This window comes from Podarcis muralis, chromosome Z, assembly GCF_964188315.1.
Source record: "Podarcis muralis chromosome Z, rPodMur119.hap1.1, whole genome shotgun sequence".
Lineage (NCBI taxonomy): Eukaryota > Metazoa > Chordata > Lepidosauria > Squamata > Lacertidae > Podarcis > Podarcis muralis.
This window is the reverse complement of record NC_135673.1, coordinates 30,151,169-30,168,936: the sequence shown is the minus strand read 5'-3', so window position 1 is coordinate 30,168,936 and position 17,768 is coordinate 30,151,169. Positions and strand designations below refer to the sequence as shown.

Genomic DNA, 17,768 nt, shown 5'->3' with positions numbered 1-17,768 from the left:
CCAAAGAGAAAACAATAAATAATAATAATAATAATAATAATAATAATAATAATAATAATGTGTTATTTATACATATGCCTCCCATCTGACAGGGTTACCACAGCCACTCTGGGCGGCTTCCAACAAATTAAAACACAGCGAGACATCAAACATTAAAAGCTTCCATATACTGCTTCCATATACAGGGCTGCCTTCAGATGTCTTCTAAAAGTCAGTTGTTTATTTCCTTGACATCTGATGGGAGGGCGTTCCACAGGGTGGGCGCCACTACCAAAGAAAAAATGGATCCACTGAATACCAATTATTGCTAGAAGAACAACATGCTATAGAGCAGAACATAAGACGCTTTGGACAGGAAGAGGTGGATTGGTAGGTTCATTTATTAAATATGGAAGATGCTGCCTGAACAGATTTCTCATTTTAAGGGCTGTGCTGATTAAATATTTGCTGCATCTTGATAGCTATGTATTCATTGATTGTAGCTTGCGATAAAGTCCTCATGGAGAAAGCTAGAGGTAAGAGAGCACCCTTAAAAGGCTGCACCAAACAATGGAGGACGATTCTGCAGTTGCACCTGTTTCCCATATTTATTAAAAGTTCCTAGGTGTATCTATCCTGCTGGTGCCCAATCCCATAGGGCCTTCCAGCTCTTTGACCATTCAGGTAATTCACTGGTTGATGGCCATACCTCTGGAGCTCAGGCCGAGGTACCACTGATGCCCCGGGTCTCTGAAAGGGAAAGTTAAAATATGAAAATTGGTTGATGCATTGGAAGGACTCCCTGCCCCCTCTCCTAGAGCCTCCTTCCCACTAACTGCCATGTGGGATTCCAGGAGCGTGAGGGAAGCAGGCAAGGATAACACCAGGCCCTTGCTACAGTTCTAGCAAGACTGTTTTCTCTCCCCTACTTCCCACAGGGCCACCTACCACCAACTGTAATTTGCAGCAGGTGGAGAGAAACACCATGTGACTGCTCTAGACAGACTCCTCCTGCTGCTACAGGGCCACAATTGCTTCTGGGCATGTTCATGAGTTCCATTATTTTTTTTCCCTTTCCCACCTGCTTCTACTCCTGTGGATACACTTTCTTAAAGAGCCATGGAGAAGCAAATAGTTGCAGTGGGGTGGGTGAGCATAAGACAAAAGAAAGGGAGTGGGTAGGTGGGGAAGTAGGTTAAGCCCTGGGGCTGCATCCACACCATACATTTAAGGCACAAACACCCTCAGGAATTCTGGGAACTGTAGGAATTCTGGGTAATAAATGACAGCTCTCAGGTTTCTTTGTGGGGTGAGGATGGGGATGCACTTTAAATGTATTGTTGTGCACACAGCCTAAGAATCAGGAAGAGGAAATGAGTGATGTAACAGACAGGCTCTCATAGTTACTTCTAAGGACTCTTTCCAAATCCAGGTCCAAGCAGTGGGATGTTTTTTTCTTTTATGTTTTGTTTTCTGGTCTTTTGTTTTGTCCCACTGCTTCCCCATGGAAAAAAACCCCTCTTTACTGCTGAATCGGAACAAACAGCAACCCACAGAAACCTCAATTGCTGTTTGTTCTGATTTAGCACTGAATAGCAGGCTTTTCTGGGGTAAGTGGTGGGACAGAAAAACCCCAAAGCTCGGACATAGACCTGGAAACTGTGGGTCTGTGCCCGAAAGCATGGCAAAGAAGGAAGTCTGAATAAGCCCTAAGGCTTGCTGAACACCTATGTAGTAAACCTGATACACAAAGGCTTCACATGTGTTCCATTTCCTAGTGCGAATATTATCAGTGGGATCTAGGGAATTGTGAACAGAGTTCTGTTTACAGATGGGGATTGTTCCTTTTTCCTACTGCAGCCCTGAAAAGTAACCCCTGAGGACTGGGAATGATGTGGCATCTGGTGTAGGGCATCCTTGCCCAACCAGGTGCTTTTCAGATGCTTTGGGCTGCAGCTGCCATCTTCTCAAACCATTGGCCATGCTGACTGGGGCTGGTGGTAGTTGCAGTCTAAAACATCTGGCGGCACCATGTCAGGGAAGGCTAGTGTAGCGGGTTCCCACTGGAAACTGAAGAAAGAGGTCCTTCCACTCATGCAGAGAGCTCTCTCTGAATCCTGCCCCAGTAAAAACAAAACAAAAAACCCCACTCCTTGTATAATTGAGATTATTTGTACATACAGGAAATCGTTGCATGGGGATAGCAGAAAATGGGTTTATGTCCTCATAATCCACATCAGGCACCTCATTCTCCCAAGAGTGAAGCTGGCCAGCTTGGAAAGTCCGACCCACAAAAACATCGTCTTGGCTTGGAACAGCTCTTCTCAATGGCTGGTGAGGCATCTGACTATAATAATCAAATTAAACACTTTTTAAAAAAAATGCAAATATAAATTTCTTATAGGCAGATAAATGCAACAAAGAGTTCTGTTTCAAGATAAATATGGCACAGTAAACCATTAAGGTGCTGCAAGTCTCTGAACTCAGCTATACAACTGCAAATAAAACATTTTAAATGTGTTGTAAAGTGCAATATACAAATATGGCACTATATGGAGACAGTGAGCTATGCCAAATTCAATGTATTTTTCAAAACTTTTTTAAAAAAGCATTTTCACAGCATTTTTTTAAATATGTGTGTAGATTTCACCTCTTACGTTTGCTGCAACAGAATAACATGGCTACTTCTTTGTATACAGATCTAGGCAAAATAACAACATGATAACCACTTATTGTATGCACTGAATCAAAATGAATGGCCTCCGTTTTGGGACCTCCGTTTTGGCAGCAGTTTAGCCCAAAGCATCCCACCTGGCTGCAGCAAAAAGAAAGATGGGAAGCAGGGCCCAGTCCGTTGGCTCAGCTGAAAGACCAGCTCCATCTAGCTTTTCCTCTCCTAAGAGGAAGTGGGGTGTAGTGGTTAAGAGCGGTAGACTTGTAAGCTGTGAACCGGGTTCATGTCTCCGCTCCTCCACATGCAGCTGCTGCTGGGTGACCTTGGGTTAATCACACTTCTTTGAAGTCTCTCAGCCCCACCCACCTCACAGAGTGTTTGATGTGGGGGAGGAAGGGAAAGGAGAATGTTAGCTGCTTTGAGACTCCTTCTGGTAGTGATAAAGCAGGATATCAAATCCAAACTCTTCTTCTTCTCCCTTAAGTAGATCCTTCATTACAAACTGGTCATTATAGAAAACTGGTAACGAACTTCTGTCTCGGTTTGCTTGTTTCCTTCCTCATCCCTTTTCCTAGTTGCGTCTTATGAGCTCCTGCAGATCACAGGCACCACCACAGCTTCTGACCTGCACTCATTCATACAAAGGTCTGAACATAGAATGAACATGCAGCCGAGGACTATGTCTTTTGTGGGTTTTCTGTACATAGAGATGAGGTAGGCAAGCAGCTCCTATAGCAGGAGTGGGACACCTTTTAATCTCGAGGCCCACAATGCCTTCTGGGCAAACTTCCATGGGCCTCATGGTGGTGGCGGCAAAAATTGATGCATATAAATTTTGCCTTTGTGCAGTAAGCTAGTTTCTATATACACACACACCTATATCCTCTGTCCAGGCAAAAACACTTAAGGAAGGTACAAAACAAGGCCAGTGAGAGGTGTGGCCTGGGAGGAGGTTATATGGCCTGAACAGCTGGGGAGGTTGCAGGCAACTGGATAAATGTTTATTGGTAAGAAAAGCAAACAGAAAACACGTAACTATGTGACAACTATAAGGCATGTTCTAAACTCCAGGTCCATACAAATTCTAAAATGCCTTGAAAATGATGCAGAACAATGGAATCTTCTTCCTCAGGAGAAGAAAGCTTTCAAGTAAATGGAGGGCAAATTTCAGAGCAGTTCAAGATCATTTTACATTTGAAAATATATAATGGTTTCCATCATTGCCGAGCAGTGTGCACAATTTATCTTCTAGCAGGAAAAATATATCATCATTGTGAAAAAGTTTGACCAAAGGACATCATACCTGTAGTTTCCAGCATATGGTGACTGTATTTGTTCATGAGGGTAACTTTGGAGAGGGTACCTGGGGAATTTAATATCATCCTATACCAAGAAAGAGGAAAAAGAAAGAAGGGGGAATTAAGCGACAAATTGACTTCTGTTTTGTTATTTTAAAATGCTTATTATGAAAAACAGATGATAAAGACGACGACAACAACAACAACAACAACAATCTTTATTATGGTCCAGAGACCCAACAAATTGTTACAAAGCAATACACAATTATGTAATCCCCAAAAACAAATATGCAATCCCCAAAATAATGAAGACAAATAATGAGATATATATCTACTGTTACTCACCAGCCTTCATCAACCGTATGCCATCAAGATATGGGACCCATGCTGACTGAGGGAGATGGGAGTTACAGTATAGCCTTAAAAATATCTGAAGGGCACCAGGTTGATGAAGGTTGGTATACAGGAAGTGAAAATCAGAGTGAAATAAAGACCAGTTGCAAACATATCATGATAGAGTTAAAAACAAACCTGGTTGTTGTACCTTGTCCTTCCTATATTTCTTATTGCAAAAACTCAGAAAATACTGCCATCATTCTACACATAAATGATTAAAGTTTCTGTTCCTTAACTGTATATCGGGGGTGGAGAACCTGCAGCTCCTAACTCCTTTTGGCCCCAGCCAGGTGACTAATGGTCAAAGATAATATTAGTTGTAGCACAGCATCTGATGGGCTACAGGTTCTCCATCCTTGCTGTATAGGAATGAATGAAAGAATCAGTGGCTTTCTCTACCACAGAAGAAATATAAGTAGTAAGAGCTGTTTGACTGTGGGACCAGTTACCAGTGTCCCTTACTGGAGGTCTTCAAGCAGGGGCTGTACAACCACTGGTCAGTGATGCTCTAGCTTTCCTGCATTGAGCACAAGGTGTTGTTGTTGTGGTTGTGGTTCTAAAAAAACTGTATGATACCAAACCATAAAAGGGCCACCTATTTACAGAAATGAACTTATTTCCTTTGTCAAGCACACTTCCAGCTTAGCTTCCAAACTATCCCTATAAAATATTTGGCTGGCAGATTTTCTAATAAGATTTTTTTTTTTTTTTTGCTGCACTTTATTCTTTTGTCCTTTACAATACCTACCAGGTGTGACATTTCTTCTAGCCTTTTAGACCTTCTTAGAAGGCAAACGAGACATTTTCCAGATAAGATGTCTGCTGCCTGATGTAAACAAGTTAATTAGCTGCGGGATAGCTTTATCCCGTTAGAGGCACCTTTCAGATCAGTCCTAAATGTTAAGGGAAGTTTTGAACGAAATCCATGCTTTAAATGCCATTTATTTGTATTATTGGGGTTTATCTGTTTTATGCGATGAATCCTCCCCCCTGTGCTTTACATATATGTGTTTTATGCTTATATTGTAATGGCCATTGACTGCAAAGAGTAACAAAACTTGAACTGGACTCTTGGCACTGCAGCAGCAGATTCCTCCTCTAACCCCACCAGGAGTCTTCTAGGCCTGGTTGGGATAAAGGAGGACAATCATGTTGCAGCTTCTAAGCAAACGAAGTCCATTTGATGTCGGCTAATGCATATGCCCTAATCTCATCTTACATATCAGACATACATTGTAAATGTCAATTGCAGAGTGGATAGGGGAAGAATGCTTTTCAGAAAAGGCTGCCAGCTATTTCCCACATTTACAAAAAATAATGCAAAACCCAGGGGCATTTCAAAAATAAACAATGCCATCCACTGGATTAAACAAAGCACCCTTTTTACCACAATTAAATTCCAAGTCCATCATAAGCAAGCAAGCAAACAAACAATCACAATATTTTACCTGTCTTCCTTGTGAATAAGAGGCAGATCTCAGCCTATTGGCCAGTTTAGGAGCATATTCTGAATTATGCTGTGGTTCAGGTCTCAGCTGCCTTGCCTGAGTACTGAAAATATATAAGAGTGAAAAGAATGTGACCCTGCAATTCCTTCCTTCCTTCTTCCTTCGTTCCTTCCACATACATATAGAAATTTAGTACACTGCTGGCGAGGAGGGGTGAGATCAGGAACAGCCTGTCCCGTTTCACCACCTGAGGCAAAACGGGAATGTGCTGCGCCCTGCCCCCACTTCTACCACTGCCAGAATACCCACTCCTTTCTCAGTGGGGTGTTCGTCTAAGCATTGTCACTTGTCTTCTATGTACAGGGGGCAGCTGTGCACAGGTGAGAGAGGAGGGCATTCTGGCACCAGTGGAAACAGTGGGGCAGGTAAGGTACCACCACTTGCACTTCCTCCTTTTTAAAAAAACAAAGTAATAAGAATAAATAAAAATGTGCACCCCACACCTGAGACCATTCCATTGTAACTATCTAACCTCCCAAAATTTCAACACCTATTGTGATTGCCATAGGGCTTTAAAGGTCAGCACCAACACTTTGAATTGTGCTCGGAAAGGTACTGGGAGCCAATGTAGGTCTCTCAAGACTGGTGTTATGTGGGCTCGGTGGCCGCTCCCAGTCACCAGTCTAGCTGCCACATTCTGGATTAGTTGTAGTTTCCGGGTCACCTTCAAAGGTAGCCCCACATAGAGGGCGTTGCAGTAGTCCAAGCAAGAGAAATTCATATTTCAGTTTGAGGAGTGTGAAGTCCATTGTTCTCCATTAAAATACAAACGGCACCTAATTTCTCCTTGATTTCTACTCGGGATCAAACTAGGTAAGTATGCATAGACTTGCAGCCTACAAGGATGTTCATTTGGGAAATAAAATATTTCCACTTTATGCAATACATACTGACTCACCGGTTTCGCTTGGCTTCTTTCTCTGGCTTGTCCTTGCAATACCGGACCCACTGTGTTGTGACAGCAGCTGCAAAAGACAAAGCTACTGCGGGGAAAACCACAACTAAAATCAAGTCCAAAGTGCTCCAAAGCTCCTCGCATTTGACACCCATGTACCAGTAATTTTTCCAGCCATTTTGGTAGGAAGGGCACCTGTGGATGGAATCAAGCAAAGCAACATCAAAATAGTTTGCGTCAACCCCCTAATAGTATGATTACAACCCATCGCAATGCTTTTGTGCTGGGGTGCTATCCAGTGACGTGTGGTCAAATTGGGCAGGGCTGCAATTTTTAACCTTGCTGTTTTCCTCACAATGGAACTTGTTTGTCCACGGACTGCTTGCTGGGGCCATGTGGCCAGTATGACTAAAGCGCTACTGGCACATGAAGGACCGTGATGAGTGCCAGAGTCCAAGGAAACGCTGTTGAAAAAGTTCCCCACCCATGGCTTAAGCACATGGTGCCTGTGTAGACATGGCAGTTGGTGCAGTGGGGCTGCATAATAGGATGGAGAGGCAATGGAACAAAGCTAATTCAGCACAGCTGCTGCACATCTATTCCATGTCATCCTTGCTACAAGCCTCTCTCTCCCCGCCACCCCTGTCATAATATGCAGCAGTGAGGCGGACAGAGGGAGGTCAGGTGCCCAACCATTGTCTTTCCCCACAAAGCTCAACCAAACCCTAAAAGGAAGGAGAGTAACTTACTTGCAAAAGGGAATTTGATCTTTACAACCACAGGCAACTCCTTCTGGGCAGAAATCACTTGTATTGCCTGGACAATCATCAAGATCAGCCACACTGGAACAATTGGCTGAAAACAGTGGGGAGAGAGTTGAGCTGCATAGCAATGTCATATTGACCATAATTTAAGATACCCATAGAGATAATTTGTGAGCATATTCTAATGATGTGCTGCTTTGTCTCAGGCACCCTGCGGGCCTGAGTTGTTTTGCAGGGGTATTCAACATGCCATTTGGCCTATCGCTCAATATCCAAAAAACCCCCAAAGTGCTGCACCAACAAGCACAAAACAACCCCTCTGCAACACCACAATTCCAACTTAATGGTGTAACGTTGGAAAAAGTTGACCACTTTTCCTACCTAGGCAGTTATCTTTCCACAAGAGCCAACACTGATGCCAAATTCCAGCATCGCCTGAGCTCTGCGAGCACAGCTTTCTCCTGATAGAAGTGATAGAAGTGCAGAGTGTTTGAGGACTAGGACATTCAGAAGGAAACCAAAATGCTAGTAACAAGCCATTGTACTACCAACTTTACTGTACCCTTGTTAAACATGAACCTTTTATAAATGCCATCTCCAGCTCCTTGAAAGATTCCATCAGAATTTTTTTACAGATCACTTGGGAAGACAGATGAACTAATGCCAGTGTACTGGATGAAGCAAAGATCACCAGTGTCAAAGCAATGATTCTTCAACATCAACATCAACTTTGTTAGACTGGTCATGTTGTTCTGGTGCCTGATTATCATCTTCCAAAGCAACTACTCTATTCCCAACTTAATAATGGAAAGCAAAATACTGGTGGACAACAAAAGATAACTGGGAAACTCTGTGAGTGCCCCGATTGGAGAACAGCCTTCACCAAAGGTGTCATAGACTTTGAAGAAGCATGAACTCAGGACGCAAGGGAGAAATGTGCCAAGAGGAAGGCACTCTTGGGAAATCTACACTGTGATCAACTCCTGCCGAGAAACCTATGTCCCCACTGTGGCAGGATATGGGGATCCAAAATTGGCCTCCACAGTCACTCACTGTTAAGACCATGTTCATGAAAGACAATTTTACTTGGCTACAAGTGATTGCCAAAGAAGCAGAAACAGGGGTATTCAACATGCCACCGGTGCAAGAACAGTGCATTAGTGGTGGATTCATATAGGACCACCAACATTTCAACCTGCTTTATTATTTATCATTATTACGTATTATTATTTTTTGATATAAACAAACACACCTGCCCCGATGCACGAAGCACCTTTGCTCCCTGCTTCATACGAGCCACAATTAAACCAGGGAGCCTCTAATTAACAATACCTATTTCATCTAAACTGAGAAACTATGGATGGTATTTAACTTTAATTCAGAGCAGACCGGCTGAAATTAAAAAAAACCTAACTTTCAGGTAGTCATATCCATTCATTTTAACCGGACTAATCCCAGTAAAACTTGGTTGAGTACCACCCAATGGCTGCTACCTAGGGTGGTCTGCTACCATATGCAACCACATCACTCTGGAAAGGTGGGTCTCTGCTGCTTGCTGGGAGGGACGAGACAACAGGGAGGCTGGTACAGTGAAAACTTGCCTGCAGAGCTGATCCAACACTCCTGCCAGTGCATTTGCACTACTCTGATGCAAAGATACACAAAGGTGTACCTCCTAAAATTACTTCTGTTGTTCTGTTTTTGTTTATTATTATTATTACTACTACTACTATTACTATTTACCTGACCTACACCGTAAGGTGTGAGGGTGAGTTACAACCACACAAAAAGATTTTAAACCAGTTAAAACAAATTACAATCAGAAGAATGGGGGCCGGGGTGGGGGAGGTAAGAACAGGCCAAGGTAAAGAGATGTATCTATATCATATGAGAAAAAGTATACCAGTAAACACCTGAGAGCAGATCAGAAGCCTGTGACCTCCTTTGCATCTGGTTAATAATAATCATCATCATCCACCTCCGGAATTACTGGCAATTGTTGATAGGGTGACCATTAACACATTATCATAAAAGAGGACACAGAACTGCATGACATCTCTGTGTGCTATTTTATATGTATGGATGCACACTTATGACTAATGCAGAGAAGACTATGATCAGGTAACCTGAGTGCTGCTCTTTCTACCCTTTAGATGCTAATGGCTGATGGAAAACTTTAAAGTACCTCCCTTCCTAGGGTTATTAGGGGAAGAGCCGTGGCTCAGTGGTAGAGCCTCTGCTTTACATGTAGAAAGTCCCAGGTTCAGTTCCCGCCGGCATGTCCAGGAAGGGCTGGGAGATCCTTTCAAATAAAAGCCAACTCCTGTTTTTCCTTTGAAAGTTCTCTTTCAGCAACCTAGTTTAGGGAGCTTTCTAACTGTTGCTATTGCTAGTCAGAAAAACATAAGAACATAAGATGATTCCAGCTGGATGAAGCCAAATACTTATCTAGTCCAGTATCCTTTTCCCACAAGTGACCAAACAGATGCCTAGAGGAAGCCCTGGTTGATCTCTTGCACACCATCTAGAGATCTTCCAGTACACCCTTATCTACGTCTGTCATGCCTACCCCTGCCTGATGGCACAATTCTACCCATATTTCTCCAGAAGTAAGTCCCATTGTGTTCAATGGGATATATCCCCAAGTCCAGGGGTAGAGAACTTGTGGCCCTTTCATACGTTGCTGGATTTTCATCACGTCCAGCCAGAATGGCCCATAGCCTAGGATATTGGGAGATGCAGTCCAGCATCCTTTGAAGGGTTGCACAGTTCCCCAGCCCTGCCCTGAAATCGTAACCCAACCTACTGCGGATTAATATTGGATTCCTTAAGTTCAAGCCCCATGTGCACCACATGTTTAAAGCCGTGTTATACCACTTTAAGAAGAAGAAGAAGAGTTTGGATTTGATATCCCGCTTTATCACTATTCTAAGGAGTCTCAAAGCGGCTAACATTCTCCTTTCCCTTCGTCCCCCACATCAAACACTCTGTGAGGTGAGTGGGGCTGAGAGACTTCAAAGAAGTGTGATTAGCCCAAGGTCACCCAGCAGCTGCAAGTGGAGGAGCGGGGACACGAACCCGGTTCCCCAGATTACGAGACTACCACTCTTAACCACTACACCACACTGGCTCCCAGTCATGCCCTCCCCCAAAGAACTCTGAGAACTGTAGTTGGTTATTGGTGCTGAGGAAGACTCTTATTCTATTTACAAAGCTACAATTCCCAGAGCAGTTTAATAACTAATCGCTTTCCCCAGGAAACTGTAGCTAAGTGAGGGGGATCAGTCAGGATTGCGTTTTGCACCTAGGGGGATCTTGTTCAACTAGGTCTCATCTATAACCAGCCCCAAATGTTTCTTACGATCTGCAGCTTCCGTCGTCAGCCAACTCTTGGACAACACGGTCAGGAGAAGGAAGAGAGCACCAGAGGTTAACATGGTGGGATGCTGTTTGGAACAAGAGTTAATCCTCTTCTCTGGGACTCTCCTGCCCATCTGAGATTCTCCTTCAATTTTGATTTCTTGTTCTTGTTCCTTCTCCTTATAGCAGACCAAAGGTCCTGGATTTTGAACTTGTTTTACAGCAGCCTTCTTGTAAGCAATTACTAATTAACTTTTCTAAGGTAAACCTATTTGGATCCAATTTTTTATTTTTAAAAATTACAAAAGAAATAAAATATTTATAAATATATATACAATTCCATAATACCACACATCCATACACACACAGTCAATGGTGGTTTAAGGAGCACTACATAACTTAATAGCGATCCTTGGTTACTATTCTATTTTGAGCAGGAGATCAAATTGTATGAGTGAAAATAATATATGAACATTGAACATTGTCCTGGAGTTTTAGTTTTATATTCCAGTTATCTCTCTCTCTCTCTCTCTCTCTCTCTCTCTCTCTCTCTCTCTCTCACAATATATAAAACACATCCTCTAATAGCTCTTTTATAGCATACAAAATGAATCAACAATGCTATATTCAGTGGGTTTTTTCCGGGGGGACGCATATCCCTAAACATTTTGTGAATCTAAGTTTGACCTCATTGAGGGGCAGTATTTCAATATGTGTAGGAAAATGAGAGTATCACTAAACATTATTATTATTATTTTTTAGAAAAAAGGACTGGGTAAGGGGCATGTCTCCCCTAACATTTCGAGGGTATCAAAAGGGCACAATCCACGGTCGTCCATTAATGCTTTTTTGTGTCTGTGAGCAGGGATGGAAATCCCCATCTTCTAGATGAAAAGGTAAGGGCGCTGGGTTTAATTGCTATGTCCAAGGACAGCCCCAGCAAGCTACCATGGTAAACTCTGGAATACCTTTGAATTAAGACATAATTGGCAAGTGAAGAGGCAACCTGCTAAAAAGGTCCTGATTTATGCTGGAGGGGAAGGGAAGTCAATGTTGTAAGTAATGGGTTTTTTGAGGGGATCTGCATTATCTACCCTCCCCTAAAGCAATGGAATGCAAAATTTTTGGGAAGAGTGGACTTTAAAGATACTCCTTGCGTTGCATTTATTTTATAACTAAGGACTAATGGAACTGAGGATTGGCAGGATGGACTGCAGGAAAATTCATTAGTTGGGGAGGGGGAGGATGGAGAGGAGATAGGGATTTTGTTGAGATTACAGTACACCAGCCTCCCTCTTTGAAGCTTGAAGTTGGAAATAAGAACAGTGAACGGGACAGGATGGACCCCAGTGTGTGGACGACTTCTGAGACTTTCAGACAGAAAAGAGATATGGATGGTGTTTCTTTATTAATGAACTTGTTGTGTGTCAAATTGAGGATAAAATATGGCAAAATGTGAAGGGTTGGTGACGCTGGGAGACTGGCAGCGTTAGAGGGGGAGAATGTCTATTATATAAACCAAAAAGTTTCTAGAGGTTTCGTTTTCACTCTCTGCATACTGCACCCGTGAGGCTGAGTTGTTAACTACTGGGGCCAGATGTCAAGGCCAGGTTAAGGAGGGATGTGTTTATGTCGTCAGTGAGGAAGCAAGGTCTGTTTTCCCCCCCAGGCAAAGTGTTACTCAAGATGTATCAGAAGGAAATGTTTGAAAATTGATGAATGGCTATTATAAATAGATAGAAGAGGATTTACCGTATTTTTCGCCCTATAGGAAAACTTTTTCCCCTCCAAAAATGAAGGGGAAATGTGTGTGCGTCCTATGGGGCGAATGCAGGCTTTTGCTGAAGCCTGGAGAGCGAGAGGCATCGGTGCGCACCGACCCCTCTCGTTCTCCAGGCTTCAGGAAGCTATCCGCAAGCCTTGCAAGCCCGGGGGAGGTCCCACCGGGCGTGCGAGGCTTGGGGTGGCAGCCTGCATCCCGAAGCACAGGGTGCCCTCTGGAGGACGCCCCGTGCTTCGGGAAGGTGTCCTCAAGCCTCCCGTGCCTGGCGGGAGGTCCAGCTGGGCGCGCGAGGCTTGGGGCGGCAGCCTGTTCTGGGGGCTGGGGTCAGGGGAAGCTCGGGCTTCCCCCGCGCCAGCCCCGCGCCTGGGGAAAAAATAATTTCCCCCCCTTTATTCCCCCCCAAAAACTAGGTGCGTCCTATGGGGCAGTGCGTCCTATGTGGCGAAAAATACGGTACTCTACTTAACTATTTTGAGGACATGTTATAACAATGTATAAAAGCTATAGCAGAAATTGGTAACTGAACAGGTGATGTGTAGGGAGAAGGGATGAATGAAATGGTAGTTGGAAAAGTTATATTATTGAGAGAAGCAAATGAGGAAGGAAAATAGAGGGGACATATGGGGTGGGTAGAAAGACAACTTTTAAATTTATATTGAATTTGTATTAATTTTGTGACAATTTGTTAAAAATTATGGAATATCAATAAAAATAATTGGCCAAAAGGAGAAAGAATGGTGGGCGAGGTGATAAAGAAGCTAAATATTTAGGGCAGGGGGATTCTGTAGTTCCCTAGTAGAATGGGGAGTAAAGCTTTCCTACAGCCACACACCCAAAACAGACTAATGAATGTAACTGAAATGAATTACTTGGCTTATTAATATCCCAAGATTAATGGAAATGATACAAAATAGAATTTACCTACAAAATGGAAAAATATAAAATTGAACAGATAGAAATTGATACAAAATTGGGTAAAGGATAATATTATTAATTAAGTAGTAGCTGGATATGACTGGCAAATGAATTTAAGAGTAGCATTGACAAAGCAACTAAAGTAAACGAAATAACTCCTATCTCCCTCCAGCCCATCTGGTTGTGAAATAATTCTAAGCATATTACAGCAATATTAGGCTGCCCTGACCTCAGGAACTGCAAAGGAAATGGTGTGGGATCCAGGAACAGAAATAGCAATGGCCAGGTAAGCCTTGAGTTTAGGATTGTAGCCTTAGTTGGCTAATCTGCCTGTTAAAAAGTACCATGCAATACCAACAGTATCCCCAGGAATTCTTGATACTGGCAATGGGGCACTATCACCATACATTTAAAGCACATCCATCACATATGTAAAGCACATGGCTCCCCCCAAAGAATCCTGGGAACTTAAGCTGGTAGCTGTTTGGGGGGTGGGTACAATTCCCAGGATTCATTGGGAGAAGCCATGTGCTTTACATGTGTGATGGATGTGCTTTAAATGTATGGTAAGGATCTGCCCACGGAAGAAGAAAACAGTATGATTATTGTGACTTTTCCTGACCTTTACACTTTTAGTTTGAGGAAATGAACTGATTAAATTGAGAGTCTGTGATTTAGATAAGGCTCTCTTGAATATAATGATGGCAGCACAAGTATCACAAGTGCACAGTTCCTACTCACCCTGAGTGATAAGGCGCTCAACACATGTTCATTCCTGTAAATGGAAGGCACCATGATCTGAAAAACTGCCATAGCACTTGCCTGTCAGAACAGAATTATGTTTTAAGTTGGCAGAAGCCAAAAAGCTACTTTAGACACAGTCAAGGGAAATTCTATGTCCTGTGGAATTCTTAAGCCATGGACCCCTTGGTCCTATTTTATTTTATTAAATTTGTATATCTCCCTGTTAGTAAATCAGTCCACCGAAGCTGCATTTTGTAATTGGTACAATTCACATGACTATCTTGAGAGAGTGTGAGAACAGGAAGAAACAGTCTTATCTCTTCCAGCTGCATATGTTCTTTTGTAACTGTGCTTTTGCTTTTACAGTCCCCGTTTGTTCTCAGAGCTGAAGAGAACGGTAACCATTATGCATTTCTCTGTGTATAGTCTGTAAATAAATAGTAGATTAGTTCTACGGTGTCTCCTGCTTATTACTATACAAAGTCAGGAGATTAGTGTGCATAAATCATTATGATGTGTGTCGCTGGAGCATCTGGAGTAGAAGGCAGCAGCTTTTCCAGAACCACGTTCACCGAAGGACAGCTGGAGGAAGGGGGGCGCTGCCGATACCCCAGGGCATTTTCTAACACTCCCTTCATTATAAGATCTCAGGGCAGTATACAGAATAAAATGCAGAATAAAGGTAAAGGGACCCCTGACCATTAGGTCCAGTCGCGGACGATTCTGGGGTTGTGGCGCTCATTTCGCTTTACTGGCCAAGGGAGCTGGCATTTGTCCGCAGACAGCTTCCAGGTCATGTGGCCAGCATGACTAAGCCGCTTCTGGTGAACCAGAGTAGCGCACGGAAACACCATTTACATTCCCGCTGGAGCAGTACCTATTTATCTACTTGCACTTTGACGTGCTTTTGAACTGCTAGGTTGGCAGGAGCAGGGACCGAGCAATGGGAGCTCACCCCGTTGCGGGGATTTGAACCGCCGACCTTCTGATCAGCAAGTCCTAGGCTCTGTGGTTTAGACCACAGCGCCACCCGAGTCCCAAAATGCAGGATAAAAACAAGTAATTAAGTAAAACAAACAACAGCAATTTCCGCTCCTGTTTCTGTTTCTTTCAGAATTCTCTGGCATCCCTTATCTTAATCTTGAAGAAGTAAAATCAGGCACAGTGCTAAAGTAACATATCATTGACTACTATATAATAATAATAATAATAATAATAATAATAATAATAATAATAATAATTTATTATTTATACCCCGCCCATCTGGCTGGGCCTCCCCAGCCACTCTGGGCGGCTTCCATAAAAACCACAAATACAGTAAAATATCACACGTTAAAAACTTCCCTGAACAGGGCTGCCTTAAGATGTCTTCTAATGTCAGGTAGTTGTTTATCGCTTTGACATCTGCTGGAAGGGCGTTCCACAGGGTGGGCGCCACTACCGAGAAGGCCCTCTGCCTGGTTCCCTGTAGCTTTGCTTCTCGCAATGAGGGAACCGCCAGAAGGCCCTCGGCGCTGGACCTCAGCGTCCGGGCAGAATGATGGGGGTGGAGACGCTCCTTCAGGTATACTGGACCGAGGCCGTTTAGGGCTTTAAAGGTCAGCACAAACACTTTGAATTGTGCTCGGAAACGTACTGGGAGCCAATGTAGGTCCTTCAAGACCGGTGTTATATGGTCTCGGCGGCCGCCCCCAGTCACCAGTCTAGCTGCAGCATTCTGGATTAGTTGTAGTTTCCGAGTCACCTTCAAAGGTAGCCCCACGTAGAGTGCATTGCAGTAGTCCAAGCGGGAGATAACCAGAGCATGTACCACTCTGGTGAGACAGTCTGCAGGCAGATAGGGTCTCAGCCTACGTACCAGATGGAGCTGGTAAACAGCTGCCCTGGACACAGATTTGATCTGTGCCTCCATGGACAGCTGTGAGTCCAGAATGACTCCCAGGCTGCGCACCTGGTCCTTCAGGGGCACAGTTACCCCATTCAGGACCAGGGAATCCTCCACACCTGCCCTCGTCCTGTCCCCCAAAAACAGTACTTCTGTCTTGTCAGGATTCAACCTCAATCTGTTAGCCGCCATCCAACCTCCAACCGCCTCCAGGCACTCACACAGGACCTTCACTGCCTTCACTGGTTCTGATTTAAAAGAGAGGTAGAGCTGGGTATCATCTGCATACTGATGAACACCCAGCCCAAATCCCCTGATGATCTCTCCCAGCGGCTTCATGTAGATGTTGAAAAGCATGGGGGAGAGGACCGAACCCTGAGGCACCCCACAAGTGAGGGCCCAGGGGTCTGAACACTCATCCCCCACCACCACTTTCTGAACCCGGCCCAGGAGGAAGGAGCGGAACCACTGTATAACAGTGCCTCCAGCTCCCAGCCCCTGAAGACGGTCCAGAAGGATGTTATGGTCGATGGTATCAAACGCCGCTGAGAGAGCCAGCAGAACTAGGAAACAGCTCTCACCTTTGTCCCTAGCCCGCCGGAGATCATCAACCAGTGCGACCAAGGCAGTTTCAGTCCCATGATGAGGCCTGAATCCCGACTGGAAGGGATCCAAATGGTCCGCTTCTTCCAGGCGTGCCTGGAGTTGTTCGGCAACCGCTCGCTCAATCACCTTGCCCAAGAATGGAAGATTTGAGACTGGGCGATAGTTGGCCATCGTGGCCGCATCTAAAGATGGTTTTTTAAGAAGCGGTTTAATAACCGCCTCTTTCAGCGGGTCTGGGAAGGCTCCCTCACGGAGGGAAGCATTCACCACCCCACGAAGCCCATCGCCCAGTCCTTCCCGGCTAGCTTTTATAAGCCAGGATGGGCAAGGATCCAAGAGACAGGTGGTTGGTTTCACTCGTCCAAGCAGCCTGTCCACATCCTCGGAGGTAACAGATTGGAATTGATCCCACTCAACTTGACTAGACAGAACTCTAGCACTCTCCCGCCCCGGCCCTGCTCCCACGGTGGAGTCTACTTCTTCCCGAATCTGAGCGATTTTATCTGCAAAAAACTTTGCAAAATCATTGCAGGAGAACATGTGGCCCGTACTGGGCCCCGATGTTGCAGGTGGTTCCGCTAAATTGTGAACCACCTGAAAAAGTCTCCTGCTGCTGTTTTCTGCAGATGCAATAGAGGCAGTGAAGAAATTCTTCTTCGCCGTCGCTATCGCCACTTGGTAGGCTCGACATTGAGCTCTAACCTGTGTCCAGTCAGATTCGGAATGAGTTATCCACCACCGGCGCTCTAGCCGTCTCAACGATTGTTTCATGGCCCTCAGCTCCGTGGAAAACCACGGGGCTGTCCGGGTTCCATGCAATCGGAGAGGGCGCTTCGGAGCCAAACAGTCAATAGCCCTGGTTAACTCCACATTCCAGCGGGCCACCAGGGAATCAGCTGAAAGGCCATCAACATGGGATAAAGCATCCCCTACCACTCTCTGGAAACCATTTGGATCCATT

General features: G+C 44.3%; 1 protein-coding gene across 1 annotated transcript; it reads right to left on the bottom strand.

Annotated features, from left to right (window-relative positions):
* Positions 1-362: 362 nt before the first annotated feature.
* LOC114589572 (uncharacterized) lies at positions 363-11,057 on the bottom strand. Its single transcript, XM_028716039.2, has 7 exons — positions 10,876-11,057; positions 7,500-7,605; positions 6,754-6,945; positions 5,796-5,898; positions 3,957-4,036; positions 2,161-2,326; positions 363-729 (listed from the first exon to the last, which is right to left on the bottom strand). Exons 1-7 carry the CDS (start codon positions 11,006-11,008, stop codon positions 601-603), a joined length of 909 nt encoding a protein of 302 aa, XP_028571872.2. The 5' UTR covers positions 11,009-11,057; the 3' UTR covers positions 363-600.
* Between the last annotated feature and the right edge of the window lie 6,711 nt (positions 11,058-17,768).

Coding starts and splice junctions, on each gene's coding strand:
- LOC114589572 (XM_028716039.2), bottom strand. CDS start 11,008: ATGGGCAGGAGAGTCCCAGAGAAGAGGATTAACTCTTGTTCCAAACAG. Junction 6,946..7,499: donor GATCAAATTCCCTTTTGCAA/GTAAGTTACTCT, acceptor TTCCATCCACAG/GTGCCCTTCCTACCAAAATG. Junction 2,327..3,956: donor CCATATGCTGGAAACTACAG/GTATGATGTCCT, acceptor TGATTATTATAG/TCAGATGCCTCACCAGCCAT.